Source organism: Rana temporaria, chromosome 13, assembly GCF_905171775.1.
Source record: "Rana temporaria chromosome 13, aRanTem1.1, whole genome shotgun sequence".
In the NCBI taxonomy this organism is placed as follows: Eukaryota; Metazoa; Chordata; class Amphibia; order Anura; family Ranidae; genus Rana; species Rana temporaria.
Window position 1 is genome coordinate 20,305,624 of NC_053501.1, and position 20,094 is coordinate 20,325,717.

The 20,094-nt window shown below is 45.3% G+C and overlaps 1 protein-coding gene across 1 annotated transcript; it reads right to left on the reverse strand.

Annotated features, from left to right (window-relative positions):
- Positions 1-10,845: 10,845 nt before the first annotated feature.
- RPS29 (ribosomal protein S29) lies at positions 10,846-18,885 on the reverse strand. The gene is made up of 3 exons (XM_040332108.1): positions 18,776-18,885; positions 13,310-13,409; positions 10,846-11,039 (listed from the first exon to the last, which is right to left on the reverse strand). The coding sequence occupies exons 1-3, from the start codon at positions 18,835-18,837 to the stop codon at positions 11,031-11,033; spliced, it is 171 nt and encodes a 56-aa protein (XP_040188042.1). The 5' UTR covers positions 18,838-18,885; the 3' UTR covers positions 10,846-11,030.
- Between the last annotated feature and the right edge of the window lie 1,209 nt (positions 18,886-20,094).

A 20,094-nucleotide genomic window follows, 5' to 3' on the forward strand; every position in this document is an offset into this window, starting at 1 on the left:
TTCTTTTTTGTTCCAGTTTCAAGAATACCCATTGTTCCGAGGAGGGCTGCAAGACTACAGGCTTTGCCTAAATTTAAAGAGTTGGTCGTACCACCTTTTTATAGACTAAACACCCAAGCGCAGGAGATTATTGCCCTTCCACATATACAGTGAGTTACACTTCCTTTCCTAGTTAAACAAGTTTATTTTCACCTGGTGATGAGAATGGCGCTGAATAATGTACTGTAAACGCAGGACACACGAGCAGGTTTTAAAAAAACAAACCAGGGATATGACGCCTACTATATGGCTAACACAAACAAGATTTTAATTTTAAATATTTTTTTTAGATATATTTTATTATAGTATTTCATAATCCAGTGCCCTGAGGCTTTGTGAAATGGGGAACATGCAGAATGAGGCAATGGGAATAAGGAACATTCAGTATGGGATAAGGCTTTGTGAAATAAGGAATATACTGCTGGGTAGAATGTACAAAGTCTTGTATATGGAAATGAAGAATGGTATACAGAATAAGAGTTTGAAAAAAATAAAGAATGTATGGCATACGGAAAGAGTTATTGCAAAACATTGGCATTTTTGGTTTACCTGTAAAATCATTTTCTTGCAGTATCTCACAGGACACAGCGATTGTCAGAGAAACCAAAAATCCCTTTTTTTATTGTACATCCCAGGACACCTTAATATCCATTCTGATAGGGATGTTCCAAAGTATGAGGGGGGTGGCATCATGCCAACAGGCCACAAACTAAAGCCGAACAGGATGGAGCCTCACGCAGCAGCCTGCAAGACTCGCCGACTAACGCTCACATCCTCAGAGGCCTAGACATGCACTTGATAAAACTTCATAAAAATGTTAATGGAAGACCAATTGGCAACGTTACAAACTTGTGCTATGGACCCCTGATGTCAAATAGCTCAGGAAGCATTAACACTCCTGGTAGAGTGAGCATCACTGAGAACCATGGGACTTCCCCCCCCCCACCCCTTAAACCATCCGCTTGAGTAATAAGCTGATGAATCCATTGAGAAATGGTAGGCTTTGTAGCTTCATGACCCCTTAGGAAGCACAAAGAGGGAATTGTAGCAGCCGACTTCAGATAAAACTTGACTGCACAAACCAGTTCCAAGGACTAAGGCAGGCTGGCCACAGACGAACCACAGGTTCCAGGAAAGAAATTTGCACAATTCCTCCCACAGAGTGCCGATAGGGGAATCCCTCCTCCCAAGCAATTGTATAGCAGCCGCTAGCAATAATCTCAAGTGAATCTGGCAGGCTTGTTGTACCCAAGATCAATCAACTTGGTACATTCAGCCTGCCCACACAGAATACGAATCTCGGCTGCTTCCTGCTGAAATTCGAATGATTTATGACCAGCCTAAAGAGCCTTGTCGTCTGAGGCTTTTGCCCAAAAACAGTAACCTCATATTCTGGTTCAGATGAAACAAAGTGGCTGCCTTTGGTAAAAAGGGCAACTAAGGTCATAGAACCACCTTGTCATAGTGGAGCAGCAGGAACGGTTCTTTACAGGTAAGAGCAGCCACTTCTTAAAGTAGTAGTAAACTTGATTTTACCACTTTTGTTTTTTTTAGGTAATGTTTGTCATTGTAGAAAACAAATTCACAATGAAATTACATTTCTTCTCCACACTTTATTCATACACTACACTCATCAACTACACATTTGCAAAACTGTTAATTTACTACCATTAACATTTAAAAACATGATAACAAATGGTAACTCTGAATGAATGACCACTATAATCAGGTTTACCTGTAGACACTGTGAATATCTCCTAAAGTTGCACTGTTTAGGAGATATTCAGAGTGCATGAAACTTGTGACGTCACTGGTGCATGCGCTCTGAAGGTCCGGCATACTGTGCTAGACCTTCAGAGCTCGTGCTATGAACAGCGGCTCCTGCGCAGGAGTGATGTCCTAGTGCACTGGCCACTATTGTAGCCGGAGGATGTGAACCCAGAAGGTAGACCAGGTGAAGATGGAAGCCCGGTCAGCAGTGACAGCATGGCACTGGAGGGCTTTGTTTTAAGTAGGGATGCACAGAAATATCGTCCGAAAATTGCCTTTTTGGCAATTTGCCGAAAAAGAAAAAAAGGCTGATAATGGAGCCAAAAATGGAGTGGGGTGTGGCTCCACCCTTCCATTCCTGATGCTGCCCAATTACGGGGGTGTTGTATAGCAGAGGAGAGCTGCCGCCACTTGGTTAATTAGAACGTGGGGAACATAACCGGTTTCATTTCAATAGCTGTTCCCCTCCTCTTTGTCCAGGCACTTTGATAGACCGATCACCCGTCCAATCCTGGCAGGGAACACACAACTATTGAAATGAAAGCCGTTATGTTCCCGACGTTCTGATCAACCAGGCGGCTTACCTCCAGGCTGCATCTGACAGGCACTGGTGAGGCTGCATTGATCTCTAATATCATGTCTGCAGTCTCTGACCATCTCCCCTGTATAAAAATATATATATATTTATTTTTTTAAGTTTCGGTTTATGGCCTAATGTATTTTTCATTTTCGGACCCAAAAAACCCATTCGGTGCACCCCTAGTTTTAAGGTTAACCTTGCATAAAGTGCTAGTAGGTGATTCATACTAGCACATTATCTTGCAAGGGATTTTTTTATTTTATTTTATTTTTAAACTGCGGTTTACTATTGCTTTTAAACATGAGCTGAAGTAATGGCAACCAGAAAAATAATCCTGTGTAAGCAGGACTAAGGGAATGTCCTGGATGAGTTCAAATTGAGATTTCTTCAATAGAGAAAGAACCAAGTTGAGGTCCCATAGAGGCAGTGGAGTCTTAAAGACCTCTTTCACACTGGGGCGGTTTGCAGGCGATATTGCGCTAAAAATAGCACCTGCAAACCAACCTGAAACAGCGGCTGCTGTTTCTCCAGTGTATAAGCCCTGAGGGCTTTCAAACTGGCCCAGTATGTGTCGCTTATCTAAAACCGAAGCCTGCGATGTCACTGCTGTTCCCTGTGCCACTAAGCATTCATCTTCCTTCTGGGTATCGCAGCTTCATCACTTTTATTAACCGGGGCTGTGATGATGTCACTCTTGCGCAGGAGCCACCAGTCATGGCACGATCTCCTTTAGAAATGGTACACTCGCCGTTTCTAAAGTGCGCCGTAGACATCGGCGCCCGTCTCATTTCTAAATATCTCCTAAACCGTGGAGGTTTGGGAGATATTTCGAGCACCTACAGGTAAGCCTTAATCTAGGCTTACCTGTAGGTAAAAGTGGTTGTAACGATACATGTGACCCCTCGTACAAAGCCATGCGAACTGCAAAAATGTGATCCTCGATTGCATTCAAGTTCAGGCCACCATCAACTTCAGATTGGAGAAACTCCAGGATGCCGACCATGACATTTGAGGATGAAGTCCCTGAACCTCATACCAGTCACAATAAGAATTCCAAGTTCTGTGGTAGATCTTCCTCAAAGTTCCCTGCCTAGGCATGCTGTTAAAGCTTTCAACAGGAGAACGGGTAGATCCAGAAGGGTCCATTGTTTCTTCACCGATTATGTTGGAGTAGCACATTCTCCTGGAATTCTTATTTCTTGGTACAAGTTTAATGTCTTTGCTGATCCCCTCACCTTACCCTGTTACTATTGTGCTTCTAACTACAGTAGGAATGGTACTACACTCTTATGTACTCATCCTCCTTCACGTCTTGGTACTCTGAGCAAAGTTACCATTCGCTGGGCGTTTTATTCTGTACCACTGTCAGTAATGTGCTATATATTGTATATGCTGTGAGCCAGGGTATGCCCAGAAAACCCCCGTTAGTCTTACCGGTAAGGGTATTTTCAGGAACCAAGCTACTTGAGATGGTTGGCTCCACCCTCTACAGGAAACACAAATCCGATACAATTAAAAAGGCCCCTCCCTTTCCTCTGACCCTCAATTGTTTAGAACAGGGATATGGAATAAGCGGACCTCCAGCTGTTGCAGCACTACAAGTCCCATGAGGCATAGCAAGACTCTGACAGCCACACGCATGACACCCAGTGGCAGAGGCATGATGGGACTTGTAGTTTTGCAACAGCTGGAGGTCCGCTAATTGCATATCCCTGGTTTAGAAGATCAAGTAAACCTCCACCAAAGTGCACTCGGCAGAGGGAAAAAACACACCACCATCACGTGAAAGAAAAATAGGGTGGGAATAGAGACGCTGTCCTGGAAATACCATTACCAGTAAGACTACCCCCCCCCCCCCCCCCCCTTCAAGGACAGCTACTTGAGAGGATAAGCAAGATACTATAACCTTAGGGAGGGACAACAGCCGGAAGCACTTTCCTACCAAAGGAGAGGTCCTGGCTGGAAAGCATCTGAACTCTGTTTGACAAATGCATGAGAGGAGGACCAGACAGCAGCTTTAGACATTTCTTCCCATGATGCCCCCACTCTTTCTGCCCATGACATAGCCATGGAACTTGTTGAATGAGCCCTAATCCTAGGAGGACTACGCCCTGACGCTTTGTAAGCTTCACAAATAGCTTCCCTAATCCATCTAGCGATAGAGCTTTTGGACGTTTAGATCCCTTTTTGGGGCCACTGAACATAACTGCTGGTAGGAACTCCTAAAACAGCAGACATCTCTTTACGTCTAAAAAAAACAAAAGCTTTCCTCCGCATTTTTGGGTGAGGAACAGAAACTAGGAAGGACTACTTCCTGGGACCTATGAAAGTTAGAAGAAACTTTGGGCAAATAGAAAGGATCAGGCTTAAAGGGTCACTAAAGGAAAACTTTTTTTTAGCTGAAATGACTGTTTACAGGACATAGAGACATAATAGTTAACTGATTCCTTTTAAAAATGATTAAAAATAGATAAAAAAACAATCATATAATGTGCCTGCAGTGTAGTTTCGTTTTTGCTGTTGTTTGCTGGTTCTCTGATGTACAGAGAGCCACTAGAGGGCAGTCAGCCAATAGAGAGCAGTGATACTTTGTCTAAAACTCCTCAGCACCAATCCAGTTTCGTTTTACTCACACCTCCTTGATTAGTGACCACCGTGAGAAATCTCCCAGTACTGTGGTCATCAGGAAAAAGGCAACCAGGAAGTGTCCAGAACAGAGAGGATTTACAGCAACATCAAAGCAAAAACGAACAATGAGGACATGAAACCAGGACTGCAGTAAGGTAAAGGAAGCTATTTAGCTAAAAAAAAAAATTCCTTTAGTGACCCTTTAATCACTACCCTGTCCTCTAAAATCCTCAGGAAGGATCTTTACAGCAGGGGTTGACAAATTTGCTTGGAATCTAGGAGCCAGCTAAAAAAAGTTAGGAGCCATAAAACGCACCCTGTCCCGATAAGCTTTCGCGCAGAAGCGAACACATACGTGAGCAGCGCCCGCATATGTAAACAGTGTTCAAACCACACGTGAGGTATTGCCGCGATTGGTAGAGTGAGAGCAATAATTCTAGCCCTAGACCTCCTCTGTAACTCAAAACATGCAACCTGTAGAATTTTTTTAAACGTCGCCTATGAAGATTTTAAAGGGTAAAAGTTTGTCGGCATTCCACGAGCGGACGCAATTTTGAAGCGTGACATGTTGGGTATGAATTTACTCGGCCTAACATTATCTTTCATAATATTAAAAAAAATGGGTATAACTTTACTGTTGTCTTATTTTTTTATTTAAAAAAGTGTAATATTTTCCCCAAAAAAGTGCGCTTCTAAGACCGCTGCGCAAATACGGCGTGACAGAAAGTATTGCCACAATCGCCATTTTATTCTCTAGGGCAGGGATCTTCAAACTACGGCCCTCCAGCTGTGGTGGAACTACACTTTCCATGAGGCATTGTAAAAATCTGACATTCACAGACATGACCAGGCATGATGGGAATTGTAGTTTCTGAACAACTGGAGGGCCATAGTTTGAAGACCCCTGCTCTAGGGTGTTAGGATAAAAAAAATATATATAATGTTTGGGGGTTCTAATTAGAGGGAAGAAGATGGCTGTGAAAATAGTGAAAAATTACATTAGAATTGCTGCTTAACTTGTAATACCAACGGCCACCACCAGATGGCGCCAGCTCACATCTTGTGGTAATAACTTGTAATACCAACGGCTCACCACCAGATGGCGCCATTTGTCGAGCCCTGCTTTACAGGAAAGGGACTGCAGATCCGAAATCCTTCTCCCTGACGTAATAGCCAAAAAGGAAGGAAATACATTTCAGGGAAGCTTCATGCAAAGGCTCAAATGGAGCCCTTGTTAGAGCATTTAACATGAATGACAAATCCCAAGGAGGCACATGTTTGACGACCCTGGGAGCATGTCTAGATCTGGCTGGAAGGAACATCCTGACTAAAGGATGACAGACAGGGCCGCAACCTGAACTCTAAGGGTGCTGACAGATAACCTTTCTCCACTCCTTTGTATAAAAAATCTAAAATACAGGGAGTAGAAAAAGAGAATCTAAACCGGATTTCCTTTGCCAGGAATAAAACGGTTTTCCAAGCTTTCCCATAGATTCTTCTAGTTACCAACTTGCGGCTGTCCAGGATAGTTTGAATAACTTTCTCTGAACACCCTTTCAACTGTAAGATGTGGCGCTCATTCTCCAGGCTGTCAAATGGAAGGTCTGAGGGTTTGGATGCAATACTGGTCCCTGATGGAGTAGATCCTTCTGATCTGGTAGGGGCCAGGAAAGATCCTCATGAGAGGAAAACCAACTCCTCCTGGGCTACCAGAACCACTTCTGCCCAATCCTGAATAATTTTCCAAACCACCAGAGGTAGGAGGGAAGGCATAAGCCAGAGCAAAATCCCATAGGAAGGAGAGAGCATCCATCCCCAAGGACCCGGTCTCTCTCTCCCTCCAGTGAGAAAAAAGCCGGCAGCTTTCTGTTGAATCAAAAAGATCCACTGCAGGAAGGCCCCATCCCAGCACAATCTCCTGGAATGTGCCACGATGCAACGCCCAACAGCTGTAACAGACTCTCACTCTGCTCAGATAGTGTGTATCAAACACGCTAGCGGACTATCTGAAAAAAGGCCATGATTTCGGCAAGGATCTTTGTAAAAATTCTGGGCGCTGCCGAGAGAACGAAAGGGAGGGCATTGAACTGCCAATGACTCTGCCCGTTATCCATAAGAATCGCAAATCTGAGGAACGTTCGGTGGCAGATTGGAACATGAAGATAGTCGTCCTGAAGATCCAGGTTAACCATGAATACCTCTGGCCACAATAGATTGCTTACAGAGTAAATGTTTTCCATCCGTAAACATCTGTAGAGAATATATTTCTTCAGGATGCTTAAATTGATGACCATCCGGAAGCCGGAGGCTTTCTGAACCCCCGGAATTTTTGATTTTCCAGAACAGGGGAAATGACCCCTTCTGTTTCCCACATGAAGACTAGATTCAATATGGCTTGCAGTCTCTTGGTTTCTCAGCAGATGAGTTGGGATTCCAACCTGTAACCCCTTTCCAATGTTTGAAGGATAAAGGAATTGTCAGAAATCTTTGCCCATTCCTTGATGAACCTTCCCCCTATCCTGGCATCACTGGGGATTTTTGGAAGGGGCTGAAGCAGTAAAGAGTCCCCTTCTTTTGCTTATCTTTGTTAAGACCACTTTGTCTGCTGGTTCCAAAATTAGCTGTTTTGGAAACCACGAAAAGGCTTCTTATTCTTTTAAGGAAAGTGTTTACTCTTCTCAGAGAAACGAGCTAGGACCTCCACCAAGGAGGACCCGAATAAGAGCTTGCCTTCAAAGGGAATGCCACAGAGCTAGTTCTTGGAGACCAGGTCTCCCTCCAAGACTTATGCCAGATTGCTCTTCTGGCTGAATTAATAAGAGCAGAAGACCTAGCTGCAGCTGCATCAGCCAAGGCTACTGACTTTGCAATGAGTGGGAGAGACTCCCCGATCTCTTTGGGGGTGTCAGACGAAAGGAGATCATACGGACGCTGAACCTATACATCCAAAATCCTAGCCACAGGTGGATGCTACAGCTGGACCCAAAGACAAAGCTGAAGCATCCCAGGCCTTACGCAGCAAAGAATCGGCCTTCCTATCCATTTGCTCTTTCAGGACCCCTGAGTCTTCAATGGACAGGTCTGACTTAGAAACCTGTGACATAGGGGCATCTAGCTTAAGACATTTAAAGTCTCTTCAATTTCAGATTGAAAAGGAAATAATTTGTGCCCTTTAGATTGGAACATTCTTCTTTCAGGCTCTTTCCGTTCTAAAAGAATCATAATCTTTAAGTGACTGGTGAACCGGGAAAGTCCTTGACTTCCGCCCCTGAAGCCCCCTAGACATCTGCTGCACAGATTGAATTTGCTGTGGCATCTCAATCTGTTCAGAGGCATAAATTGATTTTAAAAGGTCATCAATTTCCTCTGCTGGGGGGGGGGGGGGGTTACCCACCTCCCCCACTGATGCAGAATCCCCATCAGATGAGCTTGGGTTCTCCCTTTCTTCCAGATCTGAGGCATAGTGTAAATCACCTATCTCAGACCAAGGAGGGGGTCTAACTGAAGCTAAGGGTTCTTGAGTCCTGGGGCCAGAGGAAGAAGGTCCCAGACTTGCTGCCCTGTCCTTAAAAGACCAGAAGGAGGCTACCACCTCCTTCATAGAAGACATTAAACTCTTTAAAAGAGGTAGTCTCTTTACTAGCCATGATGGACTACAATCTTTACAAAAAAGCCTTTTATATCTATCAGGCAGCCTGGCTCTACAGTTCCTGTGTTTTTTTCATCTGTCTATCCTAGAAAAAAAAAAAAAAAAAAAAAACAGAAAGAGCCACAAGAAAAAGGCCCATACCAAAAAAGGTCCCCTGCTGCAGAATCAGACAAGGGCTTACTTTGGGGGTAGAATGGGAACTGGAGGCCGCTGGTTCTATCCGAGTGGGTGTTCTCTCCTCAGGCCTATCTCAAGCTCCATTGGTGAGTGGCGATCGGCCAGGGAAAATAGGTCGATGTCCCAGGCAGCATGTCCTCAGTGTACTGCGCTGTGTTCCTTATGAGCACGGTGCCGTGTGACTTCTGGTTCCAGCGCCATCTTGCCGCGTCACCGGAAGTCCTTAGACGCCATTTTGGTACACCTCGGTGAAGCCGAGGAAGACAAGGCGTCAACCAGCAGTGCTGAGGAAAAACCTGAGGGAAGTTGCCATTACCTTTACAGGTAAGCAAGTACCGCCAACAGGGAACCCTTCTAGCTTTAAAAAAAAAAAAAAAAGGACTGAACACACCCAGGATCTGTCCACAACCAGTACTGGATGTTGCCCAGAGCAAGGGGTCTGCCAACCACAGCTAAGAAAAAGTGTCGGTGCTCCTGGAGGCTCTGGAAACACAAAACTGAGGGTCAGAGAAGAGGGGCTTTTCAATTGTATCCAATTTGATTTTCCTGTAGAGGGCGGAGCCAATCATCTCAAGTAGCTGTCCTGGAAGGTGAGGGGGGAAGCTCTGCTTTTTATTTAAAAAAAAATAGTTTGAGGTGTCTGCAATGAAATTGGGAACTGCCTTGAAGGCTACAATCTTTCCAAGAACCCTTATGCAAGCTAAATCAAGGAGTTTTCATGGATTAAAGCAACCCCACCTGAGTTCAGAGCAAAGCATTGTCTTGGGGGGGGGGGGGTCACTCTCGAGTGTGCAGTATCAGGCCAACATTTTCAAACCTTTGGGTTGGGACCAAGGCTGACTTCTGCAAATTCAGGACCTTCTCCAGAATTTGTACTGTTTGAGTCACATTGGAGCTACAAACGTGACCCTTAAAATCTCCATAAGCAACGTTTACAAATTTCTACAGGTTACCAGTTTAGAGTTACAGAGAAGGTCTAGGGATTGAATTCTTGCAGCGATACCTCACATGTGGTTTTAACAGTTTTCCTATGCGGGCACCACTTGCATATGCGATCACTTCTGCGCACAAGCTCAGCAGGGCACTTTACATGTTTACACTGTCTTTTCAGAAAAAAAAAGTTCACTTTTATTACAAGCAATGTAAACATCCCTTGTAATAGAAAAAACACGTGACTTTAATGTGAGATTTGGGGTCAAAAAGATGTCAGATCTCATGTTACACTATTATAATTTTTTTTTTGTAAAAGAAAGAATTTCCCCTTTAAGACCATTGGGCAGAAGTGATGCTTGAGGTTGCTTCCACCATCCAATGGTGTGGAGCCGAGCAGGGGCCATCTTTCCTTCACTCAGCATATAGCCTGTGAGGAAAGAGGACCTAATTGTCTCCGACAAGCGGCAGAGAAGACACGCCCCCGATAAAAGTGATCTTGCTGCAAACCCGCAGCAGAGACCACGTTTCTCTGAAAGCTGAACGCCCGCTGTTGAGGATACCAGAGTTAGGGCAGTTAGTTTCTGCCATAACGGTATTCCCCTTCAAACAGCTGCTGTATAATGACAGCAGGTGGATGGCAAGTGATTAAAGGCTACGCCTTTTTCTGACACTTGAAGTTAAAAAAAAAAAAAAATACACACACACACACACACACTAGAAAATTACTTGGAAACAAACTTTAGCACCGACCCCTAAAGAATAAAATGGCAGTCATTGCAATGTTATGTCAAATTGTATTTGCACAGCTGTCTTGCAGATGCTTTTGGAAAGATTTTTTTTGTATAATGGGAAAGATGTTACTCCGAGAATCTTTATTCCAAGCAAAACAATTTCATTGTATCCATAATTGTGCAGCTCTAGTCTGCATGTTGCAGAGATTTCAGAAGCGCCATCCACCATAAGGTAGTAATCTCGTAAATGGTCAATGAAGGTAAAACACTGCCAAGCGTAACTCAATAAATCACATTTTTACCATTCGTAACTTAAAAAAAAACAAAAAACAAACAGATATTGTAAGGTATAAACTAATTTTATTCACATGTGTTGTTCAAAGTTTTGGAGTACCAACTGCAAGATGTAAACCAGTATAATTCACATGTGAATGTTCTTCAAAGTCTTAGGGTACAAAATGGACATCTCAGCTGAAGTATTTCTGGCCAAAGATCTTGTCCAAATATCCAAACAAGTTTCCATTTAGTCCAGCTGAAAGACAAAAACAGATAACGGGATTTTTATAAGCAGGACTCAAATTTGCCCCCCAAATATACCTTTCCTTCTACAAAAGCATCCCAAGCTGTCTGTACTTTTGCTAGTGTACTGAGAAATGACATGTGACATTGGAAAGGCTAGTTCAAAAAAAAAAAGCTGCAGGTCAGATGCCAATAAAGGTTCACCCAACACAATATTCCCAATGAGCTACCTTACTACAGTGTAGTCTCTAGCAAGTGATGGTAGCAGCTTTGTGTTTCTGGGAAAGCATGCGGAAACGAGGGGCCAGAATTGGAGATCTGTAATCCAAAGGACAACACTGCGTGGGATATCAGAGCAGCAGAGGCAGTGTTATGTCCGCTCAACAAAATCTTTCCATTACACCTTTTGCCCTTGTTTAAACTTTGGGTAGTACATTTTTTTCTGCCAGTAAATACCTTATAAAGCCCACTTCCTGGGCAAGTCATAAGAGGGTCAATGAAAGCTGCAGAGCTGCATGTGTGTGTCTGTAAATCCAGGAAGTGAACAGGCAGCAGCTTCAGCTGCCCACAGTTAAAATGGTTGCAGCCAGACTCAGTGGAGGGAGATTTCTGCAGCATATTTGGCAAGTACAGAATCACAGTATATATAAAATATGCAAAGTGGTTGGAGGGAAGCTTCAGAATGGCAAAGATGTTTTTATTACAAATTATGCAAGCAGACTGCAGTTCCTCTTTAAGAACACCAATCGCATTTGTATTAAAGTGGTTGTAAACTGTTACACCACTTACCTACAGTTAAGTCAATAAGGCATACTTCTGTAGGTACCATGAATATCTCATAAGCTTGCAGTTAGAGATATTCACTGTATCCGCATGTGCCGACGTCAATGAGCTAGTATGCGATGCATACTAGCTCATTATGCCTTTGTCCTGCAAGTTCCCCCCCCCCTCAGTTTACAACCACTGAGGACTAATATATACAAACATTTGCTTGTATTCCTTCATACATGCGAATGGCAAACAAATTGAACATTATGACTGAAAAGCAAATAGAAATGTATCTCAAAGCAGCAAGCAAATCCCATTACAAGTCACAGGGGATTGTGAAAGCTCATCACCTCTTGGCGCTGGCCACATGCAAATATGCAGCCTCTCGGCGGGTGGGCCTTGTCACCGAGCAGCTGCGTGTACATTGCAAAAATCAGCTGTGCCGAGTGCGTTTGCGGCAGTTACCGACTGCTAATTAAAGGTCCTAATAGCTTTCCGATCATGTGACAGCCAATCACATGATCATAAACCCCACCCCATCTTCTGGCATCCTAAACCCCTTCAAAGGCAGGGAGGTGCTGGCTACAAGGGGTTAAAGAGGAGTTCGCCTTTTAACAAGAAAATGCATTTGGTAGCCTGTAAAGCAGCAGTTTTCAACCCCAAGTACCCCCAACAGGCCATGTTTACAGGTTTTCCTTTATCTTGCACAGGTGCTTCTAATCAGAGTCAATTGTTTGGAAAATTCTCTTGGATATAATAGCTGTCCAAAATACCAAAGCATGGCCTGTTGGGGGGGACAAGGACAGGGTTGAGAATCACTGATGTAAAGCATTGCACCAGCAAATCAGAACTCCTGCAGACCTGTCAGTGTATCTGTTTACTTGTACTTGTATGGGCAAGCAGATAATCGCTGACGGGAATGAATGCACTCTGCTCAGAGCAGACCGAGAACTGAGCGATCAGTGGTCATGAGATCGCTCAGTCCTTGGTCTTTGAGCCGGTGATGACAGATGTAGGCAAGCATGAATGTTTATTTTTTGATTTCCCAAACTTCTCCTTTACCTATAGATTACATTTGGAGAGAACACCAACAGCTTAGCTGTCATATTTAAAAAAAAAAAACTCAAGGATGAGAACAAGCCACTCCATGTAGTGGGGACCTCCAAACTGCAGCATACACCTTCCAGATCTGGAGGAATCCATGTGAAAGCCACGCATGCTTATGATGTCCATCTCAGTACAGAGCTCACAGCAATTTCCAGTGGAAAAAAAAATCGAAAATCTGCTTGTGTTCCCCAAGATCTAAAACAGATATGCAATTAGTGGACCTCCAGCTGTTGCAGAACTACAAATCCCACAAGGCATAGCAAGACTCTGACAGCCACAAGAATGGCACCCAGAGGCATGATGGGACTTGTAGTTTTGCAACAGCTGGAGGCCTGCTAATTGCATATCACTGATCTAAAATAGTCTATTTTTGCAGCAACATAATTAGTACAATAAAGCTAGAATTACCTTGACAAAGCCAATGTCCTTTGCATACTGCCTAAAGCACTGGCGGCACATGTTCAGTCCATATTTGCGGATCAGTCCATGTCGGTTGGAACACACTCGGCTGTAAAAGAAAATAATGAATTTAAAAACCAGTCTAAGCATTTACATGTACACCACTTAAAATTTTTTACTGCCCACCACCCTTGTTTAAAGGAAACCTGTTCTAAGAGGAGGGCTTAGGCCGACTAAAAGTGCCAGTTGGCTGGTGGTCGTGCCCATTCAGTATTTTAAGTCACTGCTGGGTACAAAAATGTAACCAATGTCATCTTAAAATTAAAATATTTCATCCTTCGCTGGCCTTCAACTTCCTTTTCCAAGCAGGAAGCTGCCGCTGGACGCTGTTGGGAGAAGGTTATTGGGCTCATCACTGGGGTGCGAGACGAGCGTCTTCCAAGAGCGGTCAGGAGCAGCTTCTTCCACAGGAAAGGAAACTGGACAGAGGATGCAGGCCTTAGACTTCATAAAAGGGTGTTACTGCCTTACTTCTGATTGGATGGCTGGCCTTACTCTTCAAATATTTAATGGGCAGGCTGAATGTACCAAGTCGTTCCATCAACTTGGGTATAACCAACCTGCTGCATTCTCTTGCGATTAGTGCCAACAGCCAACTACAAACCTCATTCACTCCCTTTTGGTCTTAAATACATCATTGAAAATATTTTGTCATATCTGTTCAATACAAACAAAAAAAAAAAAAAATCTACCGATCCTGCCAGAAACTAAGCTTGCCTTTGTACATTTCCTGCATTCAAGACTAATTAGCCCTTCGCGTTATCTTGGACTACAGAAAAACAGTGCGCTGCATCTATGCCTAGAACGCCAACAGCAGGTAGAGGCCATCTGGATAGGCCATTTCTAGCCAATTCATACTTTAAAACATTACGCCCCCATTCACACGATGCGATTTTACCGTTCCAAATCACATGACAAGTCACACTGTTGGCAATGGAGCCGTTCAAATTGGTGCAACTCCGGCTTGGCGATGCCGCACCATTTTTTGCGATTTTAGGTACGACTTGCAGAGATGTCAGGCAAGTCGCACCTGAATTTCAAAGTCGCATTCAGTGTGAACCAAGGCTTATATAATTGCAACGGGTGCAAATTACAATTTGTACAATTGCTATACTTCAATTACTTTAATAGGCGCGCTTATTTTTTGCCTCCTTCCACTGACCTAACCCACCCTCCACACATGACTTCCCTCCCACCTCGCAGCACTGGTTCTGCCATGTGTTTACATTCAGCTGTGCCAGCTTCACCACCCTGGTCGTGCAGGACATTTAACCTATTGGCACCGAGGGGAGACACATTTGCATGCATTAGCGCAGACAGTACTTGACAGCACTGTCTGCGCTAATGCACGCAAATGTGTCTCCCCTCGGTGCCAAGAGGTTAAATCGGAAGAGTCCCGATCGCAGAAACTTTCTGTGAGCCACTGGTTGCTGCTGGGAGCATGCAAGGTGCACGCTTTGTGCACCTTGCGTGCTCCCAGCAGCGACCAGTGGCTCACGGAAAGTTTCTGCGATCGGGACTCTTCCGATAGTGGGAGCGCCGTGACTGCGATCGGGACTCTTGCGATAGTGGGACTCCCGTGACTGGCTGCCAATCACAGCAGGCCACACAATCGGAAAAGTCCTGAGGCCATAAGCCCCACCTCCCAGCATAGCAACCCGCTTAAAGGCCAAGCAGCAGCTGGCACCAAGGGGTTAAAATGACACTTGTAAGGCCATTTTTCTGGCCTCTGGACACAGTCCCATTGAAGTCCATGGAGCTTTAATACACAGATGTCTAGGACAGTGGGACATGCACCGATAGATGTGACCAAAAGCAGAACCGTGGCTGGTCAGATGGAGGTAGGTACACATCTGGAGGGTGGGTTGGGGCAAGATGCACTTTGTGTTACAATTCACTTTTCCTTTAAAAAGTTTAGTATGGCAAATTATAGATGCCATTATCAAAGTCATCAGTATATGTAAGCTAATCGTAGTCTTTATTACAGGCTTCACTAAACTGACCACACTGTCCATCAAAAGAATCGGGGGCAAACAATGCCAGGGCAGCTGCAATATCTTATTGTTTAAACCACACAGCCCCTTGTATAGTTTAACTCAACCCCCATCACTAGAGCTGGACAGCTTGGCCTGCACATATAAAAGAAACGCATAGAGGAATCTGAAAAAACATATGCACCAATTTAACCCCCTGCTGACAGGAACTCCACTTTATAGTTGTCACCAGAGCAGAAGTGGAGAAAATCTTTTAATAGGGACACCTGTTCTGGTGACAGCCAATGGAAAAGGGCTCACTGAACCCCCCTTTATGTCGCATCTCTGGGACGGGAAATTAAACATCTCCCAACAGACCAGGTATGGCAAAAAAAAAATAAAAAAAAGTTTGTGCCAATTGCTTCATTGCATTTTTAATTTACTGTCTTAGCACAACTGGTAACCCCCCACCCAGCTCAGGGCCAATTCACACTGCCCCTCTGAAATGGCACAGCAGCCAGCGTGATTCAACGTTCCAGCTGCTCTGCATTGTTGTTGCGCTAGGGGGCAGCGTAATGCACAATTGCATCAAACTGCTTTTTGTTCCGTACCAACTTTATTTGAAGTGTACAAAACACACTTAGTTCGCTGTAATATCAGGCGGCATTTCTGCATTTGTTGGCAGCAGGCTGCAGCGCTAGGCTTTGTTGCAGTGTGAATGGGACACATAGGAAACAACTGTTTCTGCATTTCCCTACGGCAACAGATGTCTTACAATGCAGTAAAATGTCTGTCACCATGTAGTGTGAATTGGCCCCCATACCCCTTCTCGCCCAGCCTTTCCTTTTGCCCAGGAAGGACTGCCCAATCATGTGACCACTGACTGGCTGCCAACAGAAGTCAACCGACAAGTGGGTCCTGCCAGCTCCTGATTACTAGAGAGTCCATGACAGCTCAACCGCTGTGCTGGGAACGTGGCTCACAGCCTAACCCTCAGCCATCCATGGACACTAATGTGGTAAAAGGTCACTCTTTCCTGCTGCACAGGCAGCAAGAGATTTAAAGTGATTGTTTTTTATAAGAAAAAAAGATGTACAAACATGTTATCCTTGCATGCTCAGTTGCATTGGATTTGCACAGAGCAGCCCGGATCTTCTTCTCGGGCCCCTCCTCTATGATCCTGGCCCCTCCCTCCTGTTTAGTGCCCCCACAGCAAGCAGCTTGCTATAAGGGCACCTGAGCCAAATTGTCTATTCAGACAGAGCCCTGACCCAGTCCCCTCCCCCCTGATTGGCTAGCTGACTGACAGGAGCCAATAACGCCGCTGCCGTGTCTCAGCCAATCAAGGAGAATCTCATATGGATGAGACACTTGTGGACATCGGGACCTCAGGTAAGTATTATGGGGGCTGCTGCACACAGGTTTTTTTTATCTTAATGCACCTTCTGACTTTACATTCAATTTAAAACAAATACAAGCTTTCCTCCATTTGTCTTTTACAGTTGTCACCAAAAGTAGAAGAAAGACGGGGAAAAAATTTGGGCTGTCACCATAACAATAATAGGATCCTGGGATTTAATTTGCAAGGTTTTCCTCACTACCCATTTTGATTATGGGACGGGAAGTGATGGGAAATCTCCCCCATGGGACAGACAAAACCTGACAGGAGTTCTAACCCTCTCCTAAAGCAGTTGTAAAGTTTCAATGTTTTTCACCTTAATGCATTAAGGTGAAAAAAATGTGGTGTAGCAGCCCCCCCCTTTTACTGAACCCGATCTCTCCAGCAAGGAGAACAAGCCCAGCAGCTGCAGCCACTGTCTTGGGTCCTCAGATAGCAGGAGCCATTGGCTCCCGGTGCTGTCAAACGAATCAGACACAGGGGGGGGGGCACGAATCCTGCTCATCTGTCAATGGAAGCAGCAGGAATCGGGAGAGTGCCTGCACAAGCGCCCCCATGGAATGCGGGTCTCCGTAGGGGTACTCGATGGAGGAGTGCAGCTGGGGGACCCCAGAAAAGGACTGGGGCCACTGGGGGGGGGGGTTGAAGAGCTCAGGGTTTGTTTGACTAGTTGGTAGCACATAAAAACCGTGCTAAACCGGCATTCCTGTGCCGTTTCCTGCACCGCATTTAGAACGCACTGCACACAATCTGCACCAGGTGTCAGTACAAGGCAAACGACACCCCAAATGAAAGTCAGTGTTTGCCCACATGGTACAGAAGTATCCTGTGATCTGATTAGAGTGTTTACCAACAGTAGCGCATACACTGCTTCTGGTGTGATGCAGCCTGAAATGGTGGTGGTGGTGAACAGCCTGAAATCACACCCGGATCGCAGGCGAATCGCACAGGAACATGCGCTTGCAATCAGGCCCTTGGACCCCATTCACACCTGAATTATCGTTATTCCCTTAACTGCACCCCCACAAATTTGGATGGGATGCAGCAAAACACTCATTGCAAAAAAAACATACAAGGCTGGGAAAGTCCAGGAACCACTTTGTCATGTGTAGGGAAACGCATTCAAGGAAATGGTGCGCACCATGCGGTCACAAAAAAACGCACCAATAAATAAAAGCGGTGGCTGCAGCCTCACTGGATCCTAAAGGAGAAGCTTTGCCTTCAACTTAAAGTGGAGGTTCTCCTAAAAATAAACTTTTAACATTGCATTTCCCACATTAATGACTATTAGAATCGGCTGGTTTTATTAAAAAAAAACATCCGTACGTACCGTTTGCTGTATGCGTTCTCACCCCCGCTTCCGGGTAGCATGGTCGGGGCTGGGCGTTCCTAATTGATGGACAAGCATCCAACCGACGCATACATCGCGTCACGAGATGCCGAACGTCGGTGCGCATGCGCCGTATAGAGCCGCACCGACGTTCGGCTTCTTTCGGCATCTCGTGACGCGATGTATGCGTCGGTCGGATGCCTGTCCATCAATTAGGAACGCCCAGCCCCGACCATCATACCCGGAAGCGGCGGTGAGAACGCATATAGCAAACGGTACTTACGTTTTTTTTTTTTATAAAACCAGCCGATTCTAATTGTCATTAATGTGGGAAATGCAATGTTAAAAGTTTATTTAGGGGAACCTCCACTTTAAACCCTCAACACCCCATAAGATTACAATGGTAGGTGGGTTGGAAGAACAACCGTACAAGGGACAGATCACACTGATGACAAGGCATCTCCCTTGACAACCCGGGCCCCCATCTCCCACCCTAGGAAGGGTCCTGTCCTCGTAGTGTCCCGTATACCCCATTCCTCGGACAACAATAGGCGGAGTCATGTCAGCGCCGCCATCCCTGTCCCCGGCCGCCATGCTGCTGCCCATGAGGCCTACACCTCCTCCACCCTCCCTACCCCCCAGTACAGTCCCACCGAGCCCGCCCTCCTCCCCACCACCTTCCCCTTAGGTTCCCACACCCGGGGGACACAGACCAGGAGCGGGATCCCTGGCCGAACTTCCTCGGGTGACTCCAGTACAGCTGCTGGTGGCCCATCGTGCTCGGCTCTCTGCTCTGGAAAAGGAAGGGGCGGAGCCGCGCGCGCGCTAATCAACCCAGCCAGGCCGCTCCCAGCATGCAGCGCGGCCTGAGCTCACCAAACCCCCGGCCCACATGTGCTCCGTCAGATTAGGCGACCCGTCAGAATTGGTAATCGAAGTGACGTTTCGTCACCGCCATCTTGCTCCTCCCCGCACTCCTCCACAATAAGGATACAACCAAGAAGAGACAAGCGGACATCTTGTTACACCCACCAGAGTTTTGCATTCCACAGTTATTTTTAACACAAAACGGAGCTTATATGCTTAAATACAGTATTTGGAAATCCAAATTACTGTTTACAGGTTGAATTTTAAAATTTGAGGTGTTCTGGCACATTAGCAAACCTGTGAGGTCAGCAGGTTTGCCGCTGCTTTTAAAATTTAACATCTAAACAATCCGCTGGTTTTCTAAATACTGTATTTAAGCATCTATGCTCCGTTTCCTGGTAAAAATAACTGTGTAATGCAAAACTCCGGTGGGTGTAACAAGATGTCCGCTTGCCCCCCTCTCGTTATATCATTACTATGGAGGAGTGTGGGGTGTAGCAAGATGGCGGCAACGAAACGTCACTTCCGTTACCAATTCTGACGGGTCGCCATATCGGCGCTAGTCGCTGTGGAGACAGGGGAAGTGGGTGGTGTTGGGCCTGTGATGGCAGGAGGTGCCTATAATACTCTCTGTCCTTATAGTGAACTAAGACTGATGATAATATTATTATTTATTACTGGCCATTATCTTTTGGAAAATAAAGTGCACCTGTCATGAGAGAAACCATTGTTTGCCCCCGTTCTAAAAATGTCGGTTGCCTGGCTGTGGGTTGCCATTTGCCAACTGTCATTAAATTCACTAACGGTTTTCAAAATCCATGATTTTTACACGTCCATTACAGACTTGCAATCTGCCTACGCATAAGGCCCCTTTCACACTGAGGCGTATTTCAGGCGTTTTAGCGCTAAAAATAGTGCATAAATAACGCCTGAAATTCTCCTCCCCCAGCATTCTCAATGTGAAAGCCCGAGGGGCAAGCAGCATCTTTGGAGCGGTGAGAGGAGCGGTGTGTGTATATGGCTCCTTCATCGCTCCTTCCCGTCGAAAACAATGGGACACCTCAGTAATACCGCCGGCAATGCGCCTCTGCAGAGGTGCATTGCGGGCTGTATTAACCCCTTTTTCGGCCACTAGCGGGGGTTAATACCGCACCGCTAGCTTCCG